The following is a 15005-nucleotide window of genomic DNA, read 5'->3' on the forward strand; positions in this document are numbered from 1 at the left end:
CTACTGGGCTGTCTACACTGGCCCTTTTCCGGAACAGTTTTCCGGAAAAAGGACTTTTGCCCAAGCGGGAGCAGCATAGTTTTTCCGGAAAAGAAGCTGATTTCTTACAGTAGATTGTCAGTGCTTTTCCGGAAATTCAAGGGGCCAGTGTAGACAGCTCGCAGCTTATTCCGGAAAAGAGGCTGATTTTCCGGAATAAGTGGCCCAGTGTAGACACACATGTGTGGAAGAGGGGGAAAGGGAAAGAAGACTTGGTAAAGGGAAAAAGACCTAGAGAAAGAAACCTAACAACCAACAACTGGGTAACTATATACAACCTGGCTACGTCTACACTGGCATGATTTTCCGGAAATGCTTTTAATGGAAAAGTTTTCCGTTAAAAGCATTTTTGGAAAAGCACATCTAGATTGGCAGGATGCTTTTCCGCAAAAGCACTTTTTGTGGAAAAGCGTCCGTGGCCAATCTCGACGCCGTTTTCCGCAAAAAAGCCCCAATCGCCATTTTCGCGATTGGGGCTTTCTTGCGGAAAACACTACTGTGCTGTTTACACTGACCCTTTTGCGGAAAAGTCTTTTTAAAAAACACTTTTGCCCAAACGGGAGCAGCATAGTATTTCCGGAAAAGCACTGGTGATCTTACATGAGATCGTCAGTGCTTTTCCGGAAATTCAAGCGGCCAGTGTAGACAGCTGGCAAGTTTTTCCGCAAAATCACTTGATTTTGCGGAAAAACTTGCCAATCTAGACACAGCCCCTGAGAAGGCTACAGAAACAGGAGTGATCAGAGAGTTCCAGGGCCTGTCTGCACAAGGAAATTATTTCAAAATAACTAAACTTGAAATCATAACTCCCACGGTAACTAGTTTGAAATAAGCTTATTCCCCGAGGAAAGCGGGAGCACAGATTTCAAAATAACAGGCTTGGGAGTGTGGACATGCTGAACTGTAGGGTAAATTGAGGCAGCTCATGGTATCTTGCTGAGAACTGACAAACTCAAATCTGAAAGTCTCAGGCCAGGCCTGGGAAGCATACAATTCAACTGTTACCGTGACCCTGGTTCCCCTGGCAACCACATTACCAAGGGGCCTCACTCTCTGATAAGGCTTGGCTGGTACCAGCCAGGCTGCGCGGTTTTCTTACTGTCTCTTGTGATTTCAGATTGATAAGCTTGCATCCCAAAGATTGCGCGTTATATTTCCGGCCCACAAAATGGCCATCAACTTGCCTTTGTTTATGTTGGCTTGTTTAGCTTGTTAGGAATAACAACCTAGATTAGTGATCACATATTGATGAGTACTCCACCAGCTTTGTAAACCAATAAATCCTCTGCTTGTTCTCACCTGCTCCCAGTGTCTCCAGAAATTTATTATTTCAGAATAACTCTAGTGTGGAGCAGGACTCAGCGAGCTCGGAGCACTGAGGTCTAGTGGTGCTGGCGCCGGTTGTGCAGTGGAGGGGGGAACCGGAGCAGTGTCAACGCACCCAGCCTTGGATGCAACGTGCGTCACACAGGAAGATGCTGCTCCGGTTCCCTCTTTCTACCCCTCCGCCCTAGGAGAGTCAACGGACACCACCACCTGCAGAAACTGCACTTTTGCGGTCTGGTCAGTACATTTTTTTTTCTGATTAAATATTGGATGCCAGCCCCCTTATCTCCTCCAACCTCAGGGGTTTATGACAAGACTCAGTGAGACCTCTGCACCTGTCCTGATGTAGCACAGTTGTGAACTGAATCAAGCTGAATGTAAAATGGCTTTGGCTTCATTTTAGAATTTGTCCCCCGCCTTCTCCATGAGAACACCAGAAACCCAGCCCACCACCCCCGGATGCCTTATTCTGCCCAACTTCAGCATGGCACCCGCTTCAGCCCTGGCCAGCTGGTGGTGGGTGTCCAGCAGTGTGAGGAAATGAGGAGTTTTGGGGAATCCAAGAGGGTGGTGTGCAGAGGGGGCACTCAGTGCCCCAGGATGGTACCGGTTACAAGTGACAAGAGGACAGGGAGTGTGTCGTTGCAAAGTCCAGCCCAGAACTGTACAGCCCTAGTGACTGACCAGAGGACACAACTGGTCCTGTCCAGACAGACAACGGGCAGCAGAGGGGAGACCCGGGCAACAGACCCAGCTGGTTCCAGCAAGGGGAGAACTATGGGGAGAGGAGAGCGACCCAGCCATTGTCTTCTGGAGTGAAGACAATGGACAGGGGAGGGGCTGGTGCTGGGGATACTGGGGGCTCTGACATAAGACTGTGAGGGCTGTTGGGGACAGACAGCAGAGCAGGAAGGACTCAGGTACCTGAAGGGGAGACCGATGTGGAGGGCTGAGGGCCCAGGCCTAAGAGATGCTTTGCTGTCTTCAAAGCTCAATGAACCTTCCTAAGGAGCTACACAGGGATCCCTCCTTAGAGGGCCTGAGAGTCCTGGCTGCCCAAGACAGTGCTGGGTCTCTGTGGTAGGACGGCAGAAAAAGAAACTTTGGGGGGAGAATGCTCGGGAAGAAGGGATCCCTGTACAGGGCATGGACCAGCCTGGGAGAAACTGAATCCTGAGAAGTGGGGAGGCACCTGGTGGAACCACAGAGGTACCGCTGCAGACTGCTGCATCTGGCCCACGATATCCCCTTTTCAGAACACCGAGGACAGGATACAAGGTGATGAAGTTGCCAGCCTGGTTCTGGGAAGAGGTGGAGGGCTGGGTGGCAGCAGGTGGCTGGCTCATGCCGTGCCACGTGTAGGGTCTGCTGGCTGGGTGCTGGCAGGCTTGCAACTGGCACAAGCACCGTAGCCAGCCCGTACCCCTTTAAGGGCTCTGGGGCCGGGAGGGGTCGGAAGAGTTTCCCTGGTTTGGCCCAAAGTGGCCACCAGGGCAACCTGGGAAGGGCAAGCCTCCAACTAGTTCGAATTAAGTGCTCTGCTAGTTCAATTTAAATTCGAACTAGCGGTTTGTATGTGTAGCCCCTATTAAAGTTAATTCAAACTAATGGATGTTAGTTCGAATTAACTTTGATGTGTAGACATATCCTGAGGGATTTGGGTTTGTTTAGTCTGCACAAGAGAAGAGTGAGGGGGGATTTGATAGCAGCCTTCAGCTTCCTGAAGGGAGATTCCAAAGAGGATGGAGAAAGGCTGTTCACAGTAGTGACAGTTGGCAGAACAAGGAGCAATGGTCTCAATTTACAGTGGGAGAGATCTAGGTTGGATATTAGGAAAAACTATTTCACTAGGAGGAGGGTGAAGTACTGGAATGGATTATCTAGAGAGGTGGTGAAATTTCCATCTCTAAAGGTTTTTAAGTCTCGGCTTAACAAAGCCCTGACTGGGTTGATTAGGTTGGGATTGGTCCTGCCTTGGGCAGGGTGCTGCACTTGATGACCTCCTGAGGTCTCTTCCAGCTCTATGATTCTATGACTACAAGCTGCCAGCTTGAGGCAACCATGAAAAAGGCTCATGTAATGCTAGGATGCATCAGGCAAGGTATTTCCAATAGCCCTAGCGAAGTGTTCATGTCATTATACTGGGGAGACCTCAGCTGGACTATTGTGTGCAATTCTGGTTTCCCGGATTTAAGAGGGATTAGTGCAAACTGGGACTGGTGCAGTGCCGAGCCGCTAGGAGGATCAGAGGAGAGGCTAAAAGCGCTTGGCTTGTTGAGCCTATTCGAACAACAGTTGAGGGGAGATGCGGTTGCCCTCCTTAAATACATCAGAGGGATAAATACGGGGGAAGGAGGAGAGTTATGAGTTAAGCACCAGTGTGGGCACGAGAACAAATGCACATAAACTGGTCACAGCAGCACCCCTGCTAAGGAGACGCATTGCTGATGCAAAGAGCCAAGTGTGTGCACACAAGTGATCTAATCATTGGAGTGGCTATCTGCCCGTATAAGTGAGTTCAACATCATTTTGTAGTGTAGACTTGGACAATGGGACTGAATCAGCAAGTTGTCTTTTGTACAGAGACCTGTCGGAGTTTGCCATACATTATAGAATAGAAGAACTAGAGGAAGACACATCCATGGAAGAATTACAGAAAATGATAAGGGCCCTTATCTACTGATTGATAGACTCATAGGCTACGTCTAGACTGGTCACAAATTCCGGAAAAGGGATGCAAATCAGGTAAGTCAGCATAGGGAAATCCGCGGGGGATTTAAATATCCCCCGTGGATTTAAATAAACATGTCTGCCGCTTTTTTTCCGGTTTGGGGAAAAGCCGGAAAAAAAGCATCTAGACTGGCGCGATCCTCCGGAATAAAGCCCTTTTCCGGAGGATCTCTTATTCCTACTTGTTTATTTAAATCCGCGGGGAATATTTAAATCCCCCGCGGATTTCCCTATGCTGACTTACCTGATTTGTATCCCTTTTCTGGAATTTGTGGCCGGTCTAGACGTAGCCATAGACTTTAAGGTTAGAAGGGACCATTATGATCATCTAGTCTGACCCCCTGCACAGTGCAGGCTACAGAATCTCACCCACCCCCTCCTAGAATAATCTTCTCATCTATATCTCAGATACTGAATCCTATATCTCAGATACTTTGAAGACCCCAAGATGCAGAGAATCCTCCAGCTGTGATCTGTGCCCCATGCTACAAAGGAAGGCGGAAAACCTCCGGGGCCTCTGCCAATCTACCATTGATCTATTTACCACTGATAATGAATAGTCAATTAATTACCAAGATCATGAAAGTAGGAATAAGGGATCTCCAGGAAAAGGGCTTATTTTCCGGAAAATCGCATCTGCACTGGCGCTTTTCTCCGGCAAAAATCCCGAGCCGGAAAAAAGTGGCAGCCATGTAAATGCAAATGCCGCAGGGGATATTTAAATCCCCCGCGGATTTGCAATTCCGAAGTTTCTCATTAGCATCCCTTTTCCGGAAAGGGCTGCCAATGTAGACAAAGCCATCTAGTTTAATCTTAAAGCCAGATAGATCTTTTGCCCCCACTACTTCCCTTGGAAGGCCATTCCAGAACCTCACTCCTCTAATGGTTAGAAACCTTCGTCTAATCTCAAGTCTAAACTTCCTCCTAGCCAACTTATATCCATTTGTTCTTGTGTCCACATTGGTATTAAGCTTAAATAATTCCTCCCCCTCCCTGGTATTTATCCCTCTAATATATTTAAAGAGTGCAGTCATGTCCCCCCTGAGCCTTCTTTTGGTTAAGGTAAACAAGCCAAGCTCCTTGAGACTCCTTTCATAAAACAGGTTTTCCATTCCTTGGATCATCCTAGTGGCCCTTCTTTGTACCTGTTCCAGTTTGAATTCATCCTTCTTAAACATGGGAGACCAGAACTACACACAGTATTCCAAATGGGGTCTCACCAATGCCTTGTATAATGGCACTAACACCTCCTTATCCCTATTAGAAATACCTCGCCTAATACATCCCAAGACCGTATTAGCCTTTTTCACAGCCATGTCACAATGGAGGCTCATAGTCATCCTATAATCAACCAGGACTCCGAGGTCCTTCTCCTCCTCCGTTACTTCCAACTGATGTGTCCCCAGCTTATAACTAAAATTCTTGTTATTAATCCCTAAATGCATAACCTTACACTTCTCACTATTAAATTTCATCCTATTGCTATCACTCCAATTTACAAGGTCATCCAGATCTTCCTGTATGATATCCCAATCCTTTTCTGAATTGGCAATAGCTCCCAATATTGTGTCATCCGCAAATTTTATCAGGACACTTCCACTTTTGGTGCCAAGGTCAGCGATAAAAAGATTAAAGAAAATTGGCCCCAAAACTGATTCCTGAGGAACTCCACTAGTAACCTTCCTCCAACCTGACAGTTCACCTTTCAATATGACCCGCTGTAGTCCCCCTTTTAACCAGTTGCTTATCCACCTCTCAACTTTCATATTAATCCCTATCTTTTCCAATTTAACCAATAATTCCCCATGTGGTACTGTATCAAATGCCTTACTAAAGTCGAGGTAGATTAGATCCACTGCATTTCCTTTATCTAAAAAATCTATTACTTTCTCAAAAAAGGAGATCAGGTTGGTTTGGCACAATCTACCTTTTGTAAAACCATGTTGTAATTTGTCCCAATTGCCATTAGCCTCAATGTCTCTAACTACTTTCTCCTTCAAATTTTTTTCCAAGATCTTGCATGCTACAGATGTCAAACTAACAGGCCTATAGTTACCCGGGTCGCTTTTTTCCCCTTTCTTAAAAATAGGAACTATATTAGCAATTCTCCAGTCAAATGGTACAACCCCTGAGTTTAGAGATTTATTAAAAATTTTTGCTAATGGACTTGCAATTTCATGTGCCAGTTCCTTTAATATTCTTGGATGAAGATTATCTGGCCCCCGATTTACTCCCATTAAGTTGTTTAAGTTTGGCTTTTACCTCGGATATGGTAATATCTACCTCCATATCTTTAGTCCCATTTGTTATGTTATCATTATCCCTAAGATCTTCATTAGCCTCATAAAAGACTGAAGCAAAGTATTTGTTTAGATATTGGGCCATTCCTAGGTTATCCTTAACCTCCACTCCATCCTTAGTAATTAGTGGTCCTACTTCTTCTTTTTTTTGTTTTTTTTTCCTATTTATATGGCTATAAAACCTTTTACTATTGGTTTTAATTCACTTTGCAAGGTCCAACTCTACCTGACTTTTAGCCTTTCTCACTTTGCCCCTACATGCGCCCAGTTTATGCAAATGAAGCCCGGGAAATTCAAATCCCGGTCTTCATTTGCAAGTGCGGTATGCCTACATTACCCTCCTAGTTCGAACTAGGAGAGTAGTGTAGACATACCCTATGATATAAAATCCCTCTGACCACAGCGAAGCCAGGATTTCACACACTCTATTTTACCATTACAGCATATTTGATAAATTCACGTTAATATGTTCAATCAAATGTATTTCTTGTGAAAGAGGTTTGCCAGAGCATCTTAGAAAATTCATAAGTAAATACTTAAGATAGTGAATGATAGTATTGTTGTGGCAACAAGTAGTGGAGAAGGCTATTGAATCATCTTGTTTTCACGTGCTTAACTTTCTTTAAAGACTTACCCTTTCAGAGGCTGTACTGCCCTCTGAACCAGGAAATTCTGGGGCACCCCTCCAACACTAAGAAAGCAAATAGCTGCTCAATCTTTTTAGCTTGCTTATGCCTAATGCCAGCACTGCCCTGCCAAATGAATTTTTTACATTTGTTCATAATTTCGTGATGCAGGAATTTTTTAAATGAAATGCTGTTTTGCTGTGACTTTAGGTTTTTGAACAACATGGCACACAGAGAAAAGGTTCTCACTAACACGACAGTATGATTAGTGGGTAGCAACTTTAAAATGTCGTACTTTTTTACCCAAACTGTATGTCCGGGTAAGAGCTATCTATCTTCCAGACATTTTAGTCTAGGAGGGAAATTAAGGTTATCCAACATAACCTGCACATTCTCCGGCTCTTAATCGGCCCATCCTTATCTTTCTGTAATCACTGTTTATCTTTCAAACCCAGAATTGAATAAAATCAGATGCCTGTAACAGATGAACAGTCCCATTCACAGTTCCCAAGGATCTGCTGTTGCAACACAAAAGGCTTTAATTATTTATTCAAATACATAAAAAGCATTTCTTTATGTGCACAAACACAAAATCAATGCACCCGTCCTCTATTGAGATGGTTCTCCACCCCTCAGGCTCAAGGGTCACCCAGGTAGGGCGGGGTTTCCAGCTGGCCCTCTCTCCTCGCTTCCTCTACCCCGCGCAGCCACTCCGTGCACCTGCGCACCAGCTCCTGGTTCACGGCACCCGGCGCTGGATCCTCCTCGTACTGCTCATCGTCATAGTGGTTCTGCACGGTCACCAGTGAGATCTTCATTAACGAGATCTGCTCCATGCTGGCCCTGCCTTGGGAGAGGAGCCTGTTGTCTCCAAAGGGATTCATCCACCCCCCGTGGTTCTCCAGGTGGCGTCGCATCGGCAGCCTGGTCGCCTTGGTCGTGAGGTTGATCGTATACGACGTCGTGGGGACTGCAGCCTCCGGCCCTGGCCTCGCCACCGTGCCAGGGCTCCTGACGGAGCGGCCGTGGGTGCAGGTCGGGATCGACATCCCTGGGTGCTGTGGTGGGTGCGGCTGTAGCTGTTGTTCCTGCTGCTGCTGGGAGGCGCAGAGGCGGGAGCTGGGCAAGAGGCCAGTCCCCGCCTGGAGCGCCCCCAGCGGATTCCTCTCCCCGGGCGGCAGTGCTGGATTCTTAGGAGCCATTTGCTTCTTAGGCTGCGCACGGTTGGTGGCAGGGCCAGAGGCCGCAGCAGCGGGCGGCTGGATGGTCGGTAGGGGCTTGGCGGTGCCGCTTGTCCCCTCTGCTCCGTCCGCCGACTCAGAAGCCACCTTTGCCCGGGGCAGGCGGAACGGATCCTTCTCTGGGCTTGAGATGCACTCCCATACGTGAGAACAGCACTGCTGCAACTGGCGGGGGCCTCGGCTCAGTAACTGTGACAGGCAATGGCAGCAAGGCTGAGCCGGAAGAGTGGGTGTGGGGTTAGGAGGAGCAGGTGGTGTGGCCAGGGAAGCTCTCACCCAGGAGAGCTGCGGAGCCACAGTCCGGGAGAGCTGCGACGTCCCCTGCAAGGGCTGCGTCACCACCATCTGGGAGAGCTGCGACGTCCCCTGAGAGGGCTGCGGTGCCACCATCTGGGAGGGCTGCGATGTTCCCTGTTCCGGAGTTTGAACACAGCTGGAAAAGAAGGGATGGGTTAAAACAGTACTCCAAGGGGAGACAAGTCTGACAGAGCAGGAGATGTCAAAAGATAATCCCGGAAACGTTCACAAGAACAAACTCTACAGGCAGTTTGAGCAAGGGTGGAGCATTTACAGCTCTGAAATATTAAATGGACTTGTGGCTTAGCTGCTAATACCAGTATATTAGCTGCTGGCCCTGCATGCCCTGGTTATTAGGTCAATGTGGAAAGCTGCACAATGGAAGGCTGAGAAAATGGGGCTCTATTGTACCACATCATCTGTAAGGACTCCTTTTAATAGGGCACCTTGTAGTATACACTCCTGGCAGTGACACACACACACACACACACACACACACACACACACACACGCACACACACACACACACACACAGATCTTCCACCTCCTTAGCCAAAGGGCAGATAGTTGGGTGTAACAATCCACTCCTGACAGAATCAGGAACTGCTCAGGCCTAACTAATGTAGAGAAGCTGAACAATTCCCCAAGCAGATGATACATTCTGGCTCATTTGCTGGGTCTTCAAGAGAACAAAGTCCTGAGTCTTCTCCCTATCACTATCTCATCCACTCAACAGTGAGACTCTGGCAGGGCAGGAAGCTATGGGAAAAGGGAAACAAAAGACACAACATCCACTGTCCCCAGTGGTAAGGAATCGTTCCATTTTTAATGTTTCCCAGAACTTGCATTTGGCCTGCACCCGATAGATCAGGCAGCATCAGCACCAAATCTATCACAGGCTCTTACCTTCTCCGCAGAGACGTGTCTCTTTTCTCAGAATTGGATTTGTATAAAACTCCAAGAAGATTCTTCTTAGTGTTCATGTTCGAGGCCTAATAGCACTCAAGGTAAGAAGAGCAGACCTCGAGATAACTCCTGCTGCAAATCTACGGGAGTCTGAAATTGCCCCAGCCCCGCATCCTGTCCTACCTGGCCATTGTCATGGACTCTCTGTGAGTTCACCACCTGTCATGGTCCTTTAACCAATAAGCGGAGACACCGAAAAAGGCCTTGTGATGTCACTGCCACACCCTGTCCTGCCCCTGGCCAGCCCCTCTGCATATTTGAGCCTCTCCCCCCTGCATTACCCCTACTCACTCAATGTTAGTTCTAGGAATCAAGCAGGCTGCACATGGAATCATCAGAGGCTGCTCAGTGCCACATGTACTTGGCAGATTGTAAGGCCAGAAAAGACCAATCACCTAACCCCAGGGCGGACAATAATTTTCACTGTGTGGGGGGTCACTTCAGGAATTTTAATATGTGGTCACAAGCTGGTTTCCAAGAGGGGAATCCCATTCAATTAAAGTATCGGGGCCTACGGCAACAAAAAAACACTGGTTATGAATATCATAATACTGTACTAATATATTGGAATGTACAAATATGTTTGCGTGTACTAAAACAGCAGAATGAATTAAACCGATTTGAACAAAAATAAGCCTGTGAGTGAAACATGGTTGTGAACATTTAGAATGTTAATAATCTGACTGGAGAAGTTGGGATGCATGAAAATTAAGAGAACGTCTTTTAGCATTTAATTTTGTATCATTTTACTGCTTTAGGCTCTCTTGAGAACAGTCCCCCTGCCGGGGCTCTTGTCCGTTTCAAAATCATAATCACAGCAGAAGCAGCAGGAGTGGAGACTGTTTCAGTCCCCGCTTCCTCTGTTTCCCGCTGTGTCTCTACCTCCCCTGTCCCCCATGGAAACAGGACTGGAAAGAGCCAGTTTTTAAGCCAGTTCTCTCTCCCCAGCACTGGCTTTTGCTCCCCCACCCTTGCTGCATCACTAGTCGACTATCCGATAAGCTTATGCTCATCCTCTAGTCCACTAGTCACTTCTATCCCTAGCTGCCATATGAAGAGAGATTAACAAGACTGGGAATTGTCTTCTAAGAGGAGAAGGGGTATGTGGAGATATGACAAAGGTTCATGAAATCATGACTGGTGTGGAAAAAAGGAGCAAGGAAAAAGTCATTTACTTGTTCCCATAAGACAAGAACTAGAGGTCACCAAATGAAATTAACAAGTAGCAGGTTTAAAACAGGCGAAACGCAGTATTTCTTCATGCAATGCCCAGACAACCTGTGGAACTCCCTGCCACAATATATTGTGAAGGCCAGGACTTTAACATGGTTAAAAAAAAAGAGCTAGATAAATTCATGGAGGATAGATCCATCAATGCTCATTAGGCTGGATGAGTAAGAATGGCGTTTAACAAAACTCTATGCTAAAGACTTGTTTTATGATTTAATTCTGACACCCCTACCAGCCATCCTGGGTCAGACCAAAGGTTCATCTAGCCCAGGAGTTAGCAATAATTTTTGACCGGGGGCCACAACAGAAATTTCTGAAGTGGTCCCGGGCTGTCCTAGAAGGGTCAGGGTCAGGACACTTCCCGTTTCCCCACCCACAGATCATGATTGCTTTGGGAGGAGGGGGGGAAGCAGCACATAAAGTCTTTGCGCCTCCACTTGTTCACTGACTGAGCCAGGCTACGTACTGGGGGAGGGGGAAAAGAAGGGTTGTTAGTTCGAATTAACTTTGTAGTGTAGACATCCCCTGAAGTAGGTGGCTGGCTTCCTTTGTAATGAAAGGAGAGAAATAGGCACCAGAGGAAGGTGATCTGAAAAGCCAGCTCACTAGCCAGTGGCAGACCCTGACAAGGGTAAAGTTTAAGCCCATCGCTCAGGAGTAGGTTCCCAAGTGCAGGCTGCATCCTTGTTCCTGGACCAGTGATCCCCACACTAAGACTGGCACTTGGTTGCCTAAGTTGCAGGAACGAAAATCTAGGAGGACACCTCCTTCATAACCTTGGGCCTAGTACAGAGGGTGGGGGAACCCTGCTTCAAGTCCCACATCCTCAGGAGCAAAGGGAATCAGCCGACTCTCCAGTCAGTGCTCTAAGCAGAGTGAGGGGATATTCCGGCGAGGAGCTCTCTCAATCTCTCCTGTTGAAGAGCTTCCACTTGCATTGAACAACAGACTAATTACTGAGCCACAAAAAGGGCCTTAGAACCACTCTCTAGCTTGCTGGGAAGGGCACTTCCCCGAGTGGCGGCAGATGCTGTTGAAATCCTTTCTTCCCTCGGGCAGAGGTGAGGATTTGAATGAGGGTTTCCTACACCCTGGATATCGGTCTCATACAGTAGGCCAGGCCTGGGCAAAATCCAGCCCACAAGCCACCAGATCCGCCCACAGGCGCTGCAGGGAGCCCCAGGCAGGCTCCCGCTTACTTTGCCCACCTCCCTGCCACTCAGAAATGCAGCTGTCGAGGGGTTTCGCTTTAAAATCTGTGAGCCTGGAAGGGAGGGGGGAGGTTTTTGGCTCTGCTCCTGCCCCCCCACAATCCCCTTGGCCTGTTTTTGGTCAGACGCTGGCCAGAGGGCGCTACCTGTTTCAGTGAGAGGCGGCCAAGAAGCACCATGCCCCTCCCCCTCGGGGGCAAGGTCACAGAACACATGGCTGCAGCCTGTGCAGGACGGGGCAGGCAGGGAGGCTGCTTCAGGTAAGTGCTGGGCTGCTGGCTGGTAAGTATCCTGGACAGAGCCTGTCTCTGGCACTGCAGCCCCTCCCTCCCCCAACCCTCTGCCCCCCATTCCTATCCCCTACTCCACGTACCAAATCCTCTGCCCCCCTCCTGCACCCATACCTCCCAGATCCGGCACCCCAGTCCCCTGCCCTGGCTCACACCCTAAACCCCTGCACTTCAATCCCCTGTATCCCCTCCTGTACCCCAATTCCCTCCCTAGGTCACAATCCAACCCCCTGCAGCTCAGTGCAGTGCCCCACGTTACAACCACTTCCTTCACCCAAACTCCCTCCCTCGCCCCAAGCTCCTTTCTGTACCTAACCTCCATCCCAGACCCTGCACCTCCTTCATTGATATCACGGGAGAGTGTGGCTCTTGACCACTTTCCAAATTCTTGGAGTGGGCCCCCATCAAGAATTATTGCCCATCCCTGCTGTAGGCTGACGAGAAGGGAAGTTGTCTCCTTTGGGCCCTGCACCCCGCTATTTTGTATGACTTTGCCTGAGTGAGCCAAGGTGGTAGTTGGAAGTTTGCTCACAGACCACCTGCTGGACAGGACAACGGAATGTCTACCATGGATTGTGAATGGCTTTGGGGAGCATGCAGCAGACAGATGACCAGACACCTATTCATAATTAGATAGCGCTGTGTGCGCTCTGGTAGGGGTTAGGCATCTGCCAAGAATGAGGCTGCAGTGTGCATGCCTAGAGGAAATATTGAGCATTGAGAGAGTTAATGCACTGACAATATTAAACAGTACCGAGTAGGAAAGTTGGTGAATCACTCCAGTGCCCCAAAATCCTAAATATCCCACCCTTACTGCGTGCATGTACCACGGAAGAGTTGATTTGGATTCAACCATCAAATTAAGTTCCAGATGAATAGCTTTTCAGCAGTTCTCATGGACTCAAGGAGAAGGAAGGCATGCTAGAGAAGGCAGCTGTTTCCCTTCTTCCTTCTATTCTGAGCTGTAAAAGTCCTACCACACAGAGAGATTTTTGAGGTGTCTGTGAGGAAAAGATCAAAAGCAGCAAATTTGCAGCTCCACACCCCTCTCCAGAGTTTTCATCCCTAATGATCTGTCATGATTATGAGGGTTAGCCAGCAGCCTGGGGATTAAGGGGTTAACTACACCTAGCCAGGTGGAGTGACCAATAGGAATGTAGGTGGGACTTTTCAAACTGGGACAAAGGAATTTGGGTTTTTTTTTCTTCTCTCCTTTTGTCTCTCTGGCTGTGTCCAGACTCCATGCCTCCGTCGACGGAGGCATGTAGATTAGCCAGATCGGAAGAGGGAAATGAAGCCGCGATTAAAATAATCGCGGCTTCATTTAAATTTAAATGGCTGCCCCGATCTGCCGATCAGCTGTTTGTCGGCAGATCGGGAGAGTCTGGACGCGATGCCCCGACAAAGAAGCCTTTCTTCATCGACACAGGTAAGCCTCGTGAAACCAGGTTTATCTGTGTCGATGAAGAAAGGCTTCTTTGTCGGGGCATCGCGTCCAGACTCTCCCGATCTGCCGACAAACAGCTGATCGGCAGATCGGGGCAGCCATTTAAATTTAAATGAAGCCGCGATTATTTTAATCGCGGCTTCATTTCCCTCTTCCGATCTGGCTAATCTAAATGCCTCCGTCGACGGAGGCATGGAGTCTGGACACAGCCTCTGAGAGAGTTCTCTGCAACTACAGAGATGGACAAGCATGTCTCTCTCTCTCTCCAAGACACCATCCTTCATTTTCTGTAAGTAGGGTAAAGTTTAGGCAGTTTCGTTAGGTTTTATTGTTTTAAGGATTGGGTATGGGATCTGAGATCTGGCACTGTGTAAAAGATGTTTTGGCTTTTCTTTGTAACTAAGTTCTAGGCCCATGGAGTTTCTCCATGAGTATATTTTGTTACCTCCCTATCTAGTCATTATGGTTGCAACAGGAATATTATTGTAATAATAAAAGTTCTTTCTTTTCTTTTTATTAACCTGGCAGTGGTTAATTGTGTGCCTTGATTTTTATTTTAGGGGTAAGATTTCCCAAATGATCTTTCCCCTGATTTCTTTATCAACATTTGGGTGGTGGCAGCGGAAGTTTTATTCCCAAGATCTAGGTTTTTAAGATCTTGGGGGGAAGTTTTATACCAAAGCCTGGTAGATAAGGCTTTGGGGTACACTTGCTGGCCCCCACTTCTGCATTTATCATGCCAGAGTGGGGAAGGAGCCATGACAATCTCCAATTTGTCCTTTCTGCAAGAGTGGAGGGTAGGTATCACATGGCTCTGTATTTGCAAGGAAGGCCATGCAGCTTCTCCTTTGGAAATTATGGAGAAAATTGGGTACCATTCTCTGGACAGAAAATTGGAAGTGCTCTAAAGATTTCAAAACTCCTTGTAAAACTCTGCCAGCCAATGTAGGATGAATGATGGGTATTTTGTGGGGAGCAATTGCACAAGATCTGTATATCGCCTGTCAAGATAGTAGTAAGTCCTGGAATCAATTTTTTGGAATTGGAAATGCGCCGTCCACAAACATTTTAAAAAATGCGTGTCTGGAATAGGGATGTAATGATGTAGTTGATTAAATGATTAACTAATAAGCAAAAGCTTATCGGTTAATGCTACCGGCTATGCACATTTCCTCCCTTTCCCCCTCCCCCAGTACATAGCCTGGCTCAGTCCTAGCTGGCGCTGGGTCCGGAGAGCTACCCCTGCTACGGTTCTGCATTAAAAGTATTTTAGGAGCTGGCGGACAGGCAGCCCAGCTCAGT

The 15005-nt window shown here is 47.7% G+C and overlaps 1 protein-coding gene across 1 annotated transcript; it reads right to left on the reverse strand.

Annotated features, from left to right (window-relative positions):
* Positions 1-7543: 7543 nt before the first annotated feature.
* On the reverse strand, positions 7544-9587 carry LOC142830683 (uncharacterized). The gene is made up of 2 exons (XM_075937135.1): positions 9466-9587; positions 7544-8695 (listed from the first exon to the last, which is right to left on the reverse strand). Exons 1-2 carry the CDS (start codon positions 9540-9542, stop codon positions 7660-7662), a joined length of 1113 nt encoding a protein of 370 aa, XP_075793250.1. The 5' UTR covers positions 9543-9587; the 3' UTR covers positions 7544-7659.
* Positions 9588-15005: the final 5418 nt, after the last annotated feature.

This window comes from Pelodiscus sinensis, chromosome 9, assembly GCF_049634645.1.
Source record: "Pelodiscus sinensis isolate JC-2024 chromosome 9, ASM4963464v1, whole genome shotgun sequence".
NCBI classification, from domain to species: Eukaryota; Metazoa; Chordata; order Testudines; family Trionychidae; genus Pelodiscus; species Pelodiscus sinensis.

Bases quoted from the DNA above. Each gene is read 5' to 3' on its own strand.
- LOC142830683 (XM_075937135.1), bottom strand. From the start codon at position 9,542: ATGAACACTAAGAAGAATCTTCTTGGAGTTTTATACAAATCCAATTCT. The intron at 8,696-9,465 runs GTAAGAGCCTGT...CTTCTTTTCCAG, and splicing joins GACACGTCTCTGCGGAGAAG to CTGTGTTCAAACTCCGGAAC.